The 13,478-nt window shown below is 49.3% G+C and overlaps 1 protein-coding gene across 6 annotated transcripts in view; it reads left to right on the top strand.

The window, feature by feature from the left end:
* The window catches only part of RPTOR (regulatory associated protein of MTOR complex 1), a 308,767-nt gene that overhangs the window by 286,702 nt on the left and 8,587 nt on the right, over nt 1-13,478 (top strand). For all 6 annotated transcript variants that reach the window (XM_075904089.1, XM_075904088.1, XM_075904087.1 and 3 more), the window contains 3 exons: nt 5,698-5,804; nt 12,323-12,450; nt 12,867-12,953. In XM_075904089.1, coding sequence (XP_075760204.1) covers nt 5,698-5,804; nt 12,323-12,450; nt 12,867-12,953 — 322 coding nt within the window. The remainder of the gene's footprint in view (nt 1-5,697; nt 5,805-12,322; nt 12,451-12,866; nt 12,954-13,478) is intronic.

Below are 13,478 nucleotides of genomic sequence, written 5' to 3'. Positions count from 1 at the left end.
TAACCAAAATGGAGTGTGAATTTGGTAGGGGCCCTATGTATGAGAGAATCCAGCCTTAGAGCTCACTTGCAGTGGAGGAATCGTGTACGCTTTCAGGAGGCTGCCAGCTCATTGGCGCAAATCACTGGCTCAGCAGAGTGGCTGCCCAACATGTTCTACCCTGTAGGCCAAACCACCGCTGCCAGACCTCGCTCTAAGCCCCAACGCCCTCGAGATGTTAATGTAATTCAAAAAGGAAACATTGGTGAAGCCCGTTACTGAATCCCAGGGCAAGTCTATGCTACTGTGCTACATTGGTGAGGCCGTGCCGCAGTAGCATGTCGGGTGAAGATGCTCTGTACTGACGGAAAAGCATCTCCTGCTGACATCGCATGGTGTGGACGCCACTCTAACTCCATGTAACTTACATCACTCAGGGAGGTGCTTTTTTTACACCCCCGAGCAACGTAAGTTACATTGACATAAGGAGTCGTGGAGACCAGCCCCCGTTTCTGTGTTTTTATCCCGGGTGCTGGGAATTTAAGATGCTAATCTACCATGTTCTCATTCCTGAAATACTCAAAACCTCTGCCTGCTTTAATAAACATAAACTTACCCTATAATTGGAAACATGTAGGAGTAGCATCACTGTATATTGTGGGGTTTTCTTGTGATTAATATTTCACAGGCAAAAGAAGCCTTCTCTTTTACATAGTTGTGAATAATTTAGATGTGTAGGAGATGTGCCAATTCTTTTCCTCTTTTTCAAGACAAGCTAAACTTCTTGTTTGGAATTTTCTAGTCACATAGTTATTTGTTCTTTACAGCCTCTCATTGAAAGGGCTGGGAAATGTATCGTATAACTCTCTTTGTTCCTCGCCGGTCGCTCTTGTGATCTGCCACAGGCCATTGAGGCTTGGAAGCTGAGATTTCCTGGGTTGGCGTGCGTGCCTGGAATTCAGCAGGCTGAGCAGCCTCTGGTGACGAGAGGTTGAGCTGTTCTCAGGTTGCGGGAATTCAAAGTCTCTCACCAAAGAGAATGCCAAGTGTTTTTTCTCTCTCATGCCTTGATTGTTTGAGGTAATAGGAGGACCACAGGGCCCGCCTTGGAGCAGTACGTGGCAGATGAGGCCAAACCTGGATTTCACATTTTGTCGAGGAAGATTGGGAGGGTGTGCTAGAGAGAAGCACGTTAAAGCGGGGAGAGCTGAGATGCAGCCCCCTCCGGTCTCAGGAGATAGACGTGCTCGGGCATCTGGCATTGGCCACTGTCAGAAGACAGGAGACTGGGCTAGATGGACCTTTGGTCTGACCCAGGATAGCCATAAAAACCTAAGAACATCCAGACTGGGCCAGACCAAAGGTCCATCTAGCCCAGTGTCCTGTCGGCCGACAGTGGCCAATGCCAGATGCCCCAGAGGGAGAGAACAGAACAGGGAATCCCCATGTGATCCCTCCCCTCTCACCCATTTCCCGATAAACAGAGGCCAGGGACACCATTCCTACCCATCCTGGCTAATAGCCATTGATGGACCTAACCTCCATGAATCTGTCTAACCCTGTGAAAGTCCTAGTCTTCACCACATCCTCTGGCAAGGAGTTCCACAGGTTGAGACTGCACTGAGTGAAGAACAGCTTCCTTTTGTCTGTTTTAAACCTGGTGCCTATTAATTTCATTTGATGACTCCTAGTTCTTATATTGTGGGAATAACTAAATCACTTTTCCTTATTCACTCTTTCCACACCACTCATGATTTTATAGACCTCTATCCTATCCCCCCGTTAGTCTCTTCTTTTCTAAGCTGAAAACTCCCAAGTGCTTTCAATCCTTTTTCATATGGGACCCATTCCAAACCCCTAATCATTTTTGTTGCCCTTTTCCAATGCCACTGTATCTTCTTTGAGATGAGGTGACTACATCCGTACACAGTATTCAAGATGTGGGCATCCCATGGTTTTATATAAAGGCAATAAGATACTTTCTGTCTTATTCTCTCTCCCTTTCCTAATGACTCCCAACATTCTCTTTGCTTGTTTGACTGCCGCTGCCCACGGAGTGGGTGTTTTCAGAGAACATCTGAAGCAGCAGCTGACAGTTGACGTCAAGTGTTGAGCCCCTTGCAGGGCAGGAGGAAACTTCATGTGTTTTCCCCACCCCCAAGCCTTGAATGGCCTGGGGGCGGGAGGGGGAGTGTGTGCTGTCTCCTCCCACCGGCTCGTCCTCCGCCCTGCCAGGAATGTGCCACGTTTAGAAGCGCTGCACGCTCCTAGCAGGGCAGGAGGAGACTGTGCACACTTCTGCCCCCAGGCCAATCAGGCCGCCTCCTTCTAAGCGCTGTGCATTCCTTGCATGGTGGGAGGAGACTTTTTGTGCGCTTCCTCCCACCCCCGGGCCTTGATTGGCCTGGTGGGGGGGAGCAGCAAGGCCTCTGCGGGCCGGATCCGGCCCACGGAGGCCCTTTAGCCCACCCCTGTTGTGACCCCTGCTGGAGTCGTCGTGCAGTTCTGGGATTCGCAGGCAAGAAGGATGTTGCTAAATAGGAGAGGACTCGAAGAGCCACAAGAGTGATTAAAGGATTAGAAAATACGTCTGATAGCGGTAGATTCAAGGAACTCAGTCAAAGACAAAGCGAAGTGGTGACTTTACTTATATGGGGAACAAATACTTGATGAGGGCCTCTCAGCATAGCAGAGAGAGGCAGAATACGATCCAATGACTGGAAGGCAAAGTTAACACATTCAAACTGAAAATAAGGTTACATATTTTAGCCGTCAGGGTAAATAATCATTGGAACAGTTTGCCATGGGCAGTGGTGAATCTTCCCTCACCATTTTCAGTTCAGGATTGGATGGTTTTCTACCAGGTTGGCTTTAGGAATTGTTTTGGGGGCCCTGTGTTATAGAGGAGTTCAGACTGGGTGATCACAGTGGTTCTTTCTGGCTTTAGAACCTATGACTCTCTAAGTCGGCCTGCCCATTCAGGTAAACCTTTCCCCCATCTGAACTTTCCTCCTTTGGGGCACAGAAGAAAGGCCCAGATGCAGTCTGTGAAGCATCTTCAACATTAAGTTTCCATCCCTCTTCCTCTCCTGAAGTGGAATCTCCCACAGTGCCCTTCTCCAGTAGGAATTCTCACTCTTTCCAACTCGTAGACTCTCTCGTGATGAGACACCTCCCCCTTACCCTCCCGACTCTTGTACCTGAAGATCCCAAGGGCTGCGAAAGGGGCAAGTTCCCCATGGCTACCACTAGAACGAGCTTATTAATCATTGGCACCAACAACGCCAGCCAAAACCCTACCCCTCATGTTCTCCTTACCCCTTCCAGTGAAGGAACGTCTGCTGGCTCCAGTTGGCTTAGGGATTTTGCTGCTGATTGAACTGACGAGGACAATTGTCTTCAAACCGGGGAACGAATGGGAGCTTTAAAACTGCCAAGCAGCCTTGCCTACTTAGCGCCATGAGTCATATCACGGCAGTATCTGTCTCAGGCCTGCCAGGTTTATCTTGTCCCATGGACCATAAACAAGATGTCAAATGAAAATGCTTTGAAGTGCTTATAAGCTAAACCCCGCTGCCTGCTTGTTTGCTTGGGTTGTCGAGCAGCCCTCAGAGCGGCCGGGCAGTTTAAAAGTAACAGTTGGGTTGACTCCCAAGATAAAGATATGAGCTGTCACTTAGCTGTGGGCCCTGAATTTCCTGTAATAAGATGAGACCATCAACGCCAGTGTCTTCTGATCCTGCAGTGCAGGGGAGATCAGGAAAGGGCTCAGTGGTGCTTTTCCAGGAGGGGAAGTAGTTAGCAAATTAAGTCTGCGTGTGCCCAAAACAGTCATTCCATTGTCCTCAAAGCGGGCATCTGATTTATTGGGGTGCTTCCACTTCCGTGCTTCATCCCCTTTCTGATTCTAACAGCTTTACCTCTTTCCGTGGGGTGGCCATTGGGATGTTTGCTTAGCTAATTGGTAGCAGTGGGCCTCTAATGGAAACCAGAGCATTGCACAGTATTTAAGTTCCCACTAGTGCTAATTCGGAAGAGCAGGATAAGACAAAACCTCACTGGAGCCACGTCTCCACTTGTCGGGCCGGAGATCAATCTTCTGGTGTTTGATTTAGCAGGTCTAGTAAAGACCCACTAAATCGAATACTGAAGGTGCCCCTGGTCGGTGCCAGTACTCTTCGTAGTCACAAGGAGCAAGGGAAGCCAATGAGAGTGTTTCCCACTGTGAAGACAGTGCCAAGCCCGGTTTAGGGTATGTTGATTCCATCTGTGTTGTTTACTTGAGCTGACCTTCCAGGTCTAGGATACAGTCCCTTTTTGAGAAGGCACCTCTGTGTATCTCTTTGGGGTCTTTCTAGCACTAATCGTTCACCCAAGGTCCCGATCGAAGCAAGAAAAAGGCTGCCATCCTAATCTGTTATGGGCTAGTGTCTGACTTTTGTGAGTCTTCTGCTGAAAAATGGCCACCTCATATTTGGTACTATGTTCTAATCTCTCCCATGAGAGCATCCATGCAAAGCTGCTTGAGAAAAGAGAGGAGACCCTGGATTCTGTCTTGGTTTGTATAGACGAGAACACGTGCATGCAATGAAATCTAGGGTTCCTTGCCCGGAGATTTTTTTCATTTCTGTACCTAGGTATAAATAAAAACCTCTCTGGGACACCCATAGACCCAAGGTCAGTCCGCTTCCCGGCAGAGGAAGCAAAAGATAATTGGTGTACGGCTCTCTGCTCAAAGCAGAACATTTAGGCACTGTGCAGGCAGTTTGTTGCTAGTGCAAGGGAGACCATTCTAATTAACTGGATTGTAATCCTTCCTTGGAGATTACCCTGCCAATTAGGAGTTTGCAGAACCTGCTATTTCCCAAATCCAGAGGAGCTACCTTGCCCGGACATTAGTACGCTGTGTACATAGGCACTGTTGACTCTCTCTGGGGCTTTTACCATTCAGTCCCCTCAATGGGAGAAGGGGTGACAGACAGAAATTCGTTGCATAAAAATTGCCATACCAGCAAAGATCACTGATTCATCTATTCGGCCAACGTGCCTGTTGCAGGGGTCCGTATCAGATGCTTCAGGGTAAGGCAAAGCCCTGGAAATGTATCCTTGGAGGAAATTTCTTCTAGACCCCTGGTGGTAATCAGTTTAGGAGGACTGAGACCCCTGGGACACACGTTCTAGCTAGTGTAACGGCAGAATGTCGTTCTTCTCCATGGTCATCGCTTTTTTTCTTGTCTCGCTGAGCTGTTTTAACGGGGGGGAGGGATAGTCAGTGGTTTGAGCATTGGCCTGCTAAACCCAGCATTGTGAGTTCAATCCTTGCGGAGGCCATTTGGAGCAAAAATTAATCAGGAATGGTACTTGGTCCTGCTGTGAAGGCAGGGGACTGGACTCAATGACCTTTCAAGGTCCCTTCCAGTTCTAGGAGATAGGCAATCACCATTAATAACTCAATATCTTCCAGCTGCAAATTCCACAGTTTTGCCGTTCCTTGTGTAAAACCATTTCCTCTTAATCGCATGCAGTGTTTCGATTTGCGGGGAGGAGGAGAAATCATGGGAATCCCTGGATTCCATAGTCCTTTGAAAGCAGAGCTGTTCTGGGTTCTCCAACGCCCATGCCAGATCAGTCTACTCAGGACACATAGGGGAAGGAATCATGTGGGGTTCCTCTGTGTTTATGTGAAGAATAATTTCCAGGCCCTGTGTTTTCTCACAGGAGCAGGGATGGTGGTGGACTGGGAACAAGAGACTGGGCTTCTCATGACATCGGGAGACGTGCGGATTATCCGGGTCTGGGACACCGATCGAGAAATGAAAGTTCAGGTAACCGCTGCTTGTCTGCCCCTGTAACCCTTTCACTGCTGTGGGAGCTTACAAGTCTCGTCCCTGGAATTAGCCGAGCCCTCCTGTCCATAGGACAGACTAGGGCAGCCACCAGGAGACCTGGCCCGTGCTCGGGAGACATGGGTTCGGAGACAGCCTATGAGGTTGGCGGGGGCCTGGTACTAGCAGCAAGCGACCTGGCCCCAGCCTGCCCCACCAGCTCCCAGCATCGCTTGTGAGAGGAGGTCGAAATCGGAAAGTGACATGGGAGCAGGAGCTAGGAGTAGGGGTGGAAAGGGGTGGGGGTTTAGGGGAAGGGGTGGAGTGGAGTGGAAACAGTGCTGGGGGGGCGGGTTGTTCCTGTCCATGCACCCGCCATGGGACAGCCCTGGGAATTCGGCATGTTAAAGGCTAGTTGGCTAACCGTTTAATTGATACACGATTACTTATCAGTCAACAGTCCCAATTAACCTCAGCAAACCCCCACCCCCACCCTCCATGTGCTCTGCATTTCAAACTCAGACCAGCCAGCTGGCTCAGTCCCAGCCCGCCAGTCTGAGTTTTCAATGAAGAGCGCACAGGGGAGCCGCCTGCCACCCCGCACTGCTGCCACTCAGAAGCCGGAGCAGCCTCTGTCCGCGGGGAGCTCGGGCCCCCTGTGGACAGGGGCTGCTGCCTCTGATACAGAGGCAGCAACGTGGGATGGCAGGAGGCTCCCGGGAGTGAAGCCAGGAGTTCAGTGACCGCCAGCCCCGCCCCCAGGGGGCATTGAGTAACCCTTCGCAGTTACACAATTATTAAAATAACCACTTTCTAGCGTCCCTACTGGGAATCAGGCCCCGGAGTGTATTCCCAGATCACACGCCATAGAGCGACTTAACAAGGGTCTCTCACAAGGGTCTCTGGAGAGCAGACTTGTCGCATGATGCCGGTCTCCTTTTCAGCTGCAAAATCCCATTGCGAGACAGCTAAAAATAGGCTAATACTGTCCTTAGATGGCAGTGATTGTCCCATCAGGAAATTGCTGCTGCTGTGCTGAATGTTACGCAATTGCCTGTAGGAGAGGAAGGGGCTGACAATCACAAATGGGCAGTCGGGTGGCTGACACCGTCGCCCTGTAAAAGTCCACTCCTAAAACACCTTGGGAGGGCACCGGGTAATGATGGAGAGAGTCAGGCACCCCTCAGACACTGCAGCATCCGCACCTAAAGTCCTACGGGGCTGATCCGTCAAACACTGTCACTTTCCTTCCCACCTACCCCCCTGCCAAGTCCAAGTCAGGGAAGCATCCCTATTCCGCATGGCACTTACACATGCCCTGAAGCATGTCCATAGATTCCCAGGCCAGGAGGAACCGCTTTGATCTTCTAGTCTGAACTCCTGTGAAACATGGGCCACAGACCGTCCTCAAAATCCTTCCTAAAGCTGATTTTCAGAAAAATATCCAGGCTTGATTTTAAAATGGTCAGTGAGACTCTACTGTGAATCCCAGGGAATTGCTCCAATGGTTAGTGACTTTCACCACAGTTTTCCGTCGGCATGTTTCTAGTTTCAGCTTCCAGCCACTAGACCTTGTTATAAGAGCCCGTTACTAATATTTGTTTCCCCTGCAGGTAGTAATAGCCTGTAACCAAATCACCCCTTAATCTTCTCCTTGAGCCAAATCGACGAAGCTGTTTGAGTTTGTCGTTTGAAGGCAGGTTTTCTAACCCTTTGATCATTCTCCCGGCTGCTCTCTGAACCCTCTCCGGCTTGCCAGGGCTTTGCTGAGTCAGGGCTTGGTGGCTTAGGGTGACATGTATGTGAGACGTTCTTTGGTTTCACACCAGGCAAGTAAACTCAGGGTGTTACTGACTTGCCCCCGTGTGACTGAGATCAGCATCTAGGGGCCAGTACCATGTGGCCACAGACTCTAAAGCATAGAACGTGCCCTTGGGTTCTGCAAATGGCTGCGCAGCTCCACCTATCTCTGGGCCCCGTGGTGCTCAGCGAGGGGTAGGTGCACTGCCGGAGGTATGCAGAGCTCTTCTGGGGGTACTAGTTTTCCAACAGGCGTTAGCGCCCTACAGCAGGACTGGGATCCCGCAGGCCCTGTCAGAGCTGTGGCTGCAACTGCAAGAGGGGGATCAAAATTCAGCAAACTATGCAGGAGTGCGTGGGAGTGGAGTATCGCTGGGCAGGATGGGAGCAGGATTCAGAAAGCCGTCCTCACGCACCACCACCAACGGGAACTGCTCGCTGGCGGCCCGGGTGCAAAGGCAGCACCGCTGCCAGCAGGAGGGCGGCATGGCATAGTACTTCTACGCTGCTGGGGGTGCCACCTTCAAAGCAGGGCAGCTGGAGAGTTTGGGGAGGTGAAACGCGACACTAATCGAGTCCTGACGTGGATGCCGTAGTCTGGAACGGTTTCCTTTCCGCTCGATGGGGGCCTTGCTTTTCAGGACCATTCCCTTCAGAACAACCAAATGCTTTCCACCTTGAAAATGTTCCTGCACCCCAAAGCTTGATTTCTATTGTCCATATATTTCCATTTAACATAAATGAGCGCACAAACTGTCAGCTGGCACGTCAACTGTGATCCAATTAAAATGATGTGTTGGTAGTGTAAGGCAAAGCAGCAGATTTGCAAGAATAGAACCTCCATGCAAGGGAAAAGAATGACTAGTCTCCAAAGCTCATAGAAATTAATTTACCTCTCAGTGAGCATTAATTATGACACTTCTGACCCTGCAATGCAGCATAATTAAGCCTATGCTAATCTTAATGATTTTCAAATATTATTTTATCAGTGTAAATTAGGGAACATCAGAAATCAGTAGGGTGAAAATATTTTAAATTAGAATCGTTAATGATTGTATTGAGTAGCTAAAAGCTTCTGTTTCTTATTTTTTTAATTGCACAAATTGGTTATGATCCAAACTTCCTCACTTAGTCAGTTTACAAAGCTGAGATTCTGCACCCGGAGCAATGGAGCCGTGTAAACCAAGCTAATAGAAATGCCTTGCCACCCTTTGAATCATCCAGAGAATACCTTTGGGGCACGTTGCATGCAGTGGTGAAACAAGTACTTTCTTTCCACAAAAGCTGCATGTTCCTGCTACAGAGAGAAAAAAAACAGGGATCTTATTTAGTTAGAATAACTGGGTAAAAATAGCTCCCAAAGGTAGATGTCTCCAGCAAGTAATTCATTCAGCAAAGGCTGCGAATGACAGCTAGAAAAGGTGAATGGACACAGGAACAAAAATAGGATTCAGTTGTGAAATTAGCGAATTCAATTCCAAAGTGCCTATTCGATTGTTACCCTTGTTTGGAAATATTGCTCGGTTTTAGTTGCTTAATTCTTCCTCGCGATCGTATACCTTTTATTCCAACTGATTCGTTGGTATGTGGCAGATAAAAAGGGCAAGGCCTGCAGCATTAGAATACAGCCTCTTCCCGACTTATGAACCGGTTATGGACTAAGCAATTGGCTGTAACTCGGTTCGTTCCAAGTCGGACCCCATTGAGTTCCACGGGACCGCGCTGTTCGTACGCGCGGATCGCGTTCGTAACTCGGGGTCCGCCATTTACAACAGCTTTGGTCGTAACTGCGAACGGTCGTAAGTCGACCGTTTGCAACTTGAGGACCGGCTGTAATAGTGTCAGGTGTGTTTCCATTCGTATCGTCGTGGGGCGTTACCTTCTTATGCTCCAAAGCAATGCTTTTGGAAGTGTATGCAGTTTGTGGCTTCTGATGGTTCCCCCAAAGCACAAACTCTGTGATCCTAGTGCAAGGAAGCGAGAGAAGACTGCGGGGTTCTAGGCTTGACTTGGCACCCTTGCACCCCGTTATCTTACAAAAGTCACGTAGGGTATGTCGGTATTAGGAAATGATTTTGAAATAACTAGATTTGAAATACCTCCCAAAATAACATCGAAATCGTGTGTCCCCCACTACAGGAGAAGCCTCTAAATTAGTCCAAGGCAGTGTCCCTTAATGTTGACGCGCTACCGCAACTTAGTGCCCCAGATAGCACTTCAACGTACTCTAGGGAGTCATTATTTTGAAATAGCAGTAGCTGAGCGTCCACACGGCCGCTATTTCAAAATAAGTGTTATTCCCCGAAGAAAGCAGGAGTACAGATATCGAAATAACCAGCCCATTATTTTGAAATAAAGGGCTTGGTAGGGTGGACGCTCTGCTTATTATTTTGAAATAAGGGGGTTATTTCGAAATAACTCCTGAGTGTAGACCAGGTCTTAATGAGACAAAAAAAATCAGATACTCACATACAAACTGGAAGTTAAATTCTACTACCCTTTTCTCTCTAATATCCTGGGGACCAGCATTTCTACAACAACACTGTAAGCAAGTCATTTGATGACACGATGCCTCAACTTATCCATCTGTAAAATGGGAGTGATAATTCCCCACTCCACAGGGTGGCTTTAAAAGGTTTTGAGATCTACCGATGGGAGGTGGAGAGAGAGCCACACATTGCTAACGTAAAAACGGCAATAACAGAACAGAATGGCTCTTATTACCCAGAATGACTCTAATTATGACTAATGGCAGATGTTTTCTGGCAATATCATTTTATTCTTTCCAGGGACAAAGAGGATTTCAGAGTTAATGGTGGGTTAAGTGCTCATGTGACATATATTATGAGCAGAAACCTGCACAACAAAAAGCCGCCTGTTGTACCAAAGCTTTTTTTAACTGGTCTGTTACTTCTAGCTGCTCTCCACTGCTGAGGTGTCTGTCTTCCAGGAAATAGGGTGTGGTTTGATGCATAGGAAATGTCTCCCTCTTAACAGACTTACTCTTTGATCAGATCAAGCTTTCTCTGGTTTTTTAGTGCTCTGGAAGTTTGGAATTTCTTTATATGAAGCCCATTTAAACTGCCGCACAGAATTTGTCTGTGTTTTGGTTTGGCACACTAAGTTATTACTCTGCAGCTCCGTTCCTTGAGCAGGAGGTTGAGCAGACACTGCTGCCTATCACGTTTGCTGCATCTCCCCTTTCCTGTATGTTCGGTTTCTTTTAACATGTGTGACTCAGCCGTAAGCTATTTCATTTCAGCTCGCATGTGTCTCCCCTGGAGCTCACGTCCTTCTGCTTTTGTTAGCCTTTCTAGCAGCATTTGCAGCCAACAGCCGCTGTGGATGGTTTACGGAAAGAATTCCTAATAGACATTTATCTTAATTAATTAGGTGTTTCTAGGAGGAGCGTAACCAAGGATTTTCCCCTTTCTTTCGGTGTGCAGTGGTTTATTATCCCCAAACGCTGAGCTCTGCACAGCGCTCATTGTATTGCCATAGAGGAAGCCCCCCTCCGTGGCTCGCTGCCTGACAGAAAGGTGTCACCATCTCTGGCTGTGTCTCCACAGCGTGCGGGCTTGAGCCTTGCAGGGATCTGCAGGCTGGAGCTGTCGGGCTCGCACTAAAAACAGCGCCGGGACAGCTCTTGAAGCAGTTGGTCAGGTTCCGAAGCGCCCCCCCTTGCCTAGGCCTCGGAGCCGAGCCCGACGTCAAAGTGCAGTCGACACGTCTGCATTCAAAGCTCCGCCCCACGCGCCCATGTCCTGTGCTGGGAGACTCGTTCCTAAGTGCCACGTTGACGTGCTCCATTTGTGCCAGCTGGAGGGTCAGTTCTGCCCCCAGGGGAGTGTAGAACAGCAGGGTGAGTAACCTTTCAGGGGCTGGAGAACGTGGGCACATGGCAGATTGATTGGTGACCAGGGTGAGGGGAGAGGAGATACCTAGAAACCCTTGGACAGCGTGGGTCGGCACCAGGCCCATTGAAAGAAGCAGGCTACTTCTCTCCTGTAATAAAGCCCGCAGCATGGCCGCACTGAGCTCAGGTCAGCTGACTCAGATAAAGGGGGCTTGGGCCTCTGGGCTAAAACTTGCAGGTGGATCTCAGTGCCCGGACACCAGCTGGAGCCCGCACATCTGTGCTGCAGTGTTTAGTCCTGCAGCGCGAGTCCAAATCACTTGCCCCAGCTTGGAGACTCAGGATGTGTCTAGACTGCATCCCTCTGTCGGCAGAGAGATGCAGATTAGGCAGGTCGACATTGCAAATGAAGCAGGGATTTAAATATCCTGTGCCTAATTTGCATAAAAATGGCCACCGGTTTTGCTGACTCAGCACATTGTCAGCAAAAAGCAGCAGTCTAGACGGGGATCTGTCAGAAAGAAAGCCTTTGTCGACAGATCCTGTAAACCTCCTTGCAGGAGGCATAAGGGATCTGATGAAAAAGCTTCCTTTCTTGACAGATCCCCGTCTAGACTGCCGCTTTTTGCCAACGACGTGCTGAGTCAGCAAAACCAGCGGCCATTTTTATGCAAATTAGGCACAGGATATTTAAATCCCTGCTTCATTTGCAATGTCGACCTGCCTAATCTGCATCTCTCTGCTGACAGAGGGATGCAGTCTAGACACACCCTCACTGTCGACATACCCGGTGTTTCCTGGTTTGGGCTGTGGACTTTGGGGGCCTTTTCCCCTTTCAGCCTGGTTTGTGTTTTGTCCCTAGGATATCCCCACCGGTGCTGACAGCTGCGTGACCAGCCTGTCGTGTGATTCTCACCGCTCGTTGATCGTGGCAGGGCTCGGCGACGGCTCCATCCGTGTCTATGACCGGAGGATGGCTCTGAGTGAATGGTAACGAACCGCAGCATTTCCTCAGCCCACGGCGGCTGGCAAAGGGTCTCCTCCCTGGAGCTGACTGGCCATTCAGTACCTAGAAACCTTCATTGGAAGAATGTGTCTGCGAGCTCTTTAGGCCTTCGTTAGGGCACCCGTGTGTCCAATCCCGCTGCTTAACACTGTCCCACCTCAGCAGCCTGGCGGATCAGTCATTTTCTCAGCTGACTCAGAGCTCTGTGCCACTTGCTGCCTAGCGGCAAGGATCATGACCTGCCTCTTTAGCCCCCCAGTTTTGCTATCAAAGCCCAGAGGTGTGAGAAGGAAGGGCCCTTTTCTTTACCTCGATGATTTCAAGCAGCAGCTGCAGCTTTCTGTGTGATTTCCTCGGTCTTCTTTCCCAAAAGTTTCCCCTTTCTCTGCTTGCTCCTCAGCCGTGTCATGACCTACCGGGAGCACACCGCCTGGGTCGTGAAGGCGTATTTGCAGAAACATCCTGAGGGCAACATCATGAGTGTCAGGTAAAAAAGAGACATTTTCCTCCACGTTTAAAATGGGTCCCGGTATGTCTACCCCAGGGGTGGAAAGCTCGGCTCTTTGGCATTTTGGCTCAGCCATTAACTTCTGTTCCAAAACTTGGCGGGAGGGAGAAGAAAAGAAAGCCGTACCCTACCTGGAAGAGCATGAGGGGCTGCTAAGAGACATTGTATGCTCCGTGTCTGCTCCCTTGTCACAAACCACTTTGTGGAGATCTTATGTGAGAGGACATAAGAAAGGAAGGTGGTCACTCCGCATCCTCTGGGCATATTGCTGTGCTGGTTTATTCATCGTCTAACAATTTTCTACCCGTACATCCATTTCTGCTGCTCAGTGAACACTGTGTGGAGAGCCACCGATATTTATTTGCCTGTTAAAGGGACAGCAAGCTACAATTTATGGTCACCAAGCTGCACTTTGTCCACAGAGATGCTCTTCCTTGTTTACAGAATGAAAACAGAACATAATTCCCCAGGACGGAATGCTTTCCCGAGGCAGGGATCGAGTGG

The sequence above is a fragment of the Pelodiscus sinensis genome, chromosome 20 (assembly GCF_049634645.1).
Source record: "Pelodiscus sinensis isolate JC-2024 chromosome 20, ASM4963464v1, whole genome shotgun sequence".
Taxonomy (NCBI): Eukaryota; Metazoa; Chordata; order Testudines; family Trionychidae; genus Pelodiscus; species Pelodiscus sinensis.
This window is presented reverse-complemented; position numbering and strand designations above follow the sequence as displayed.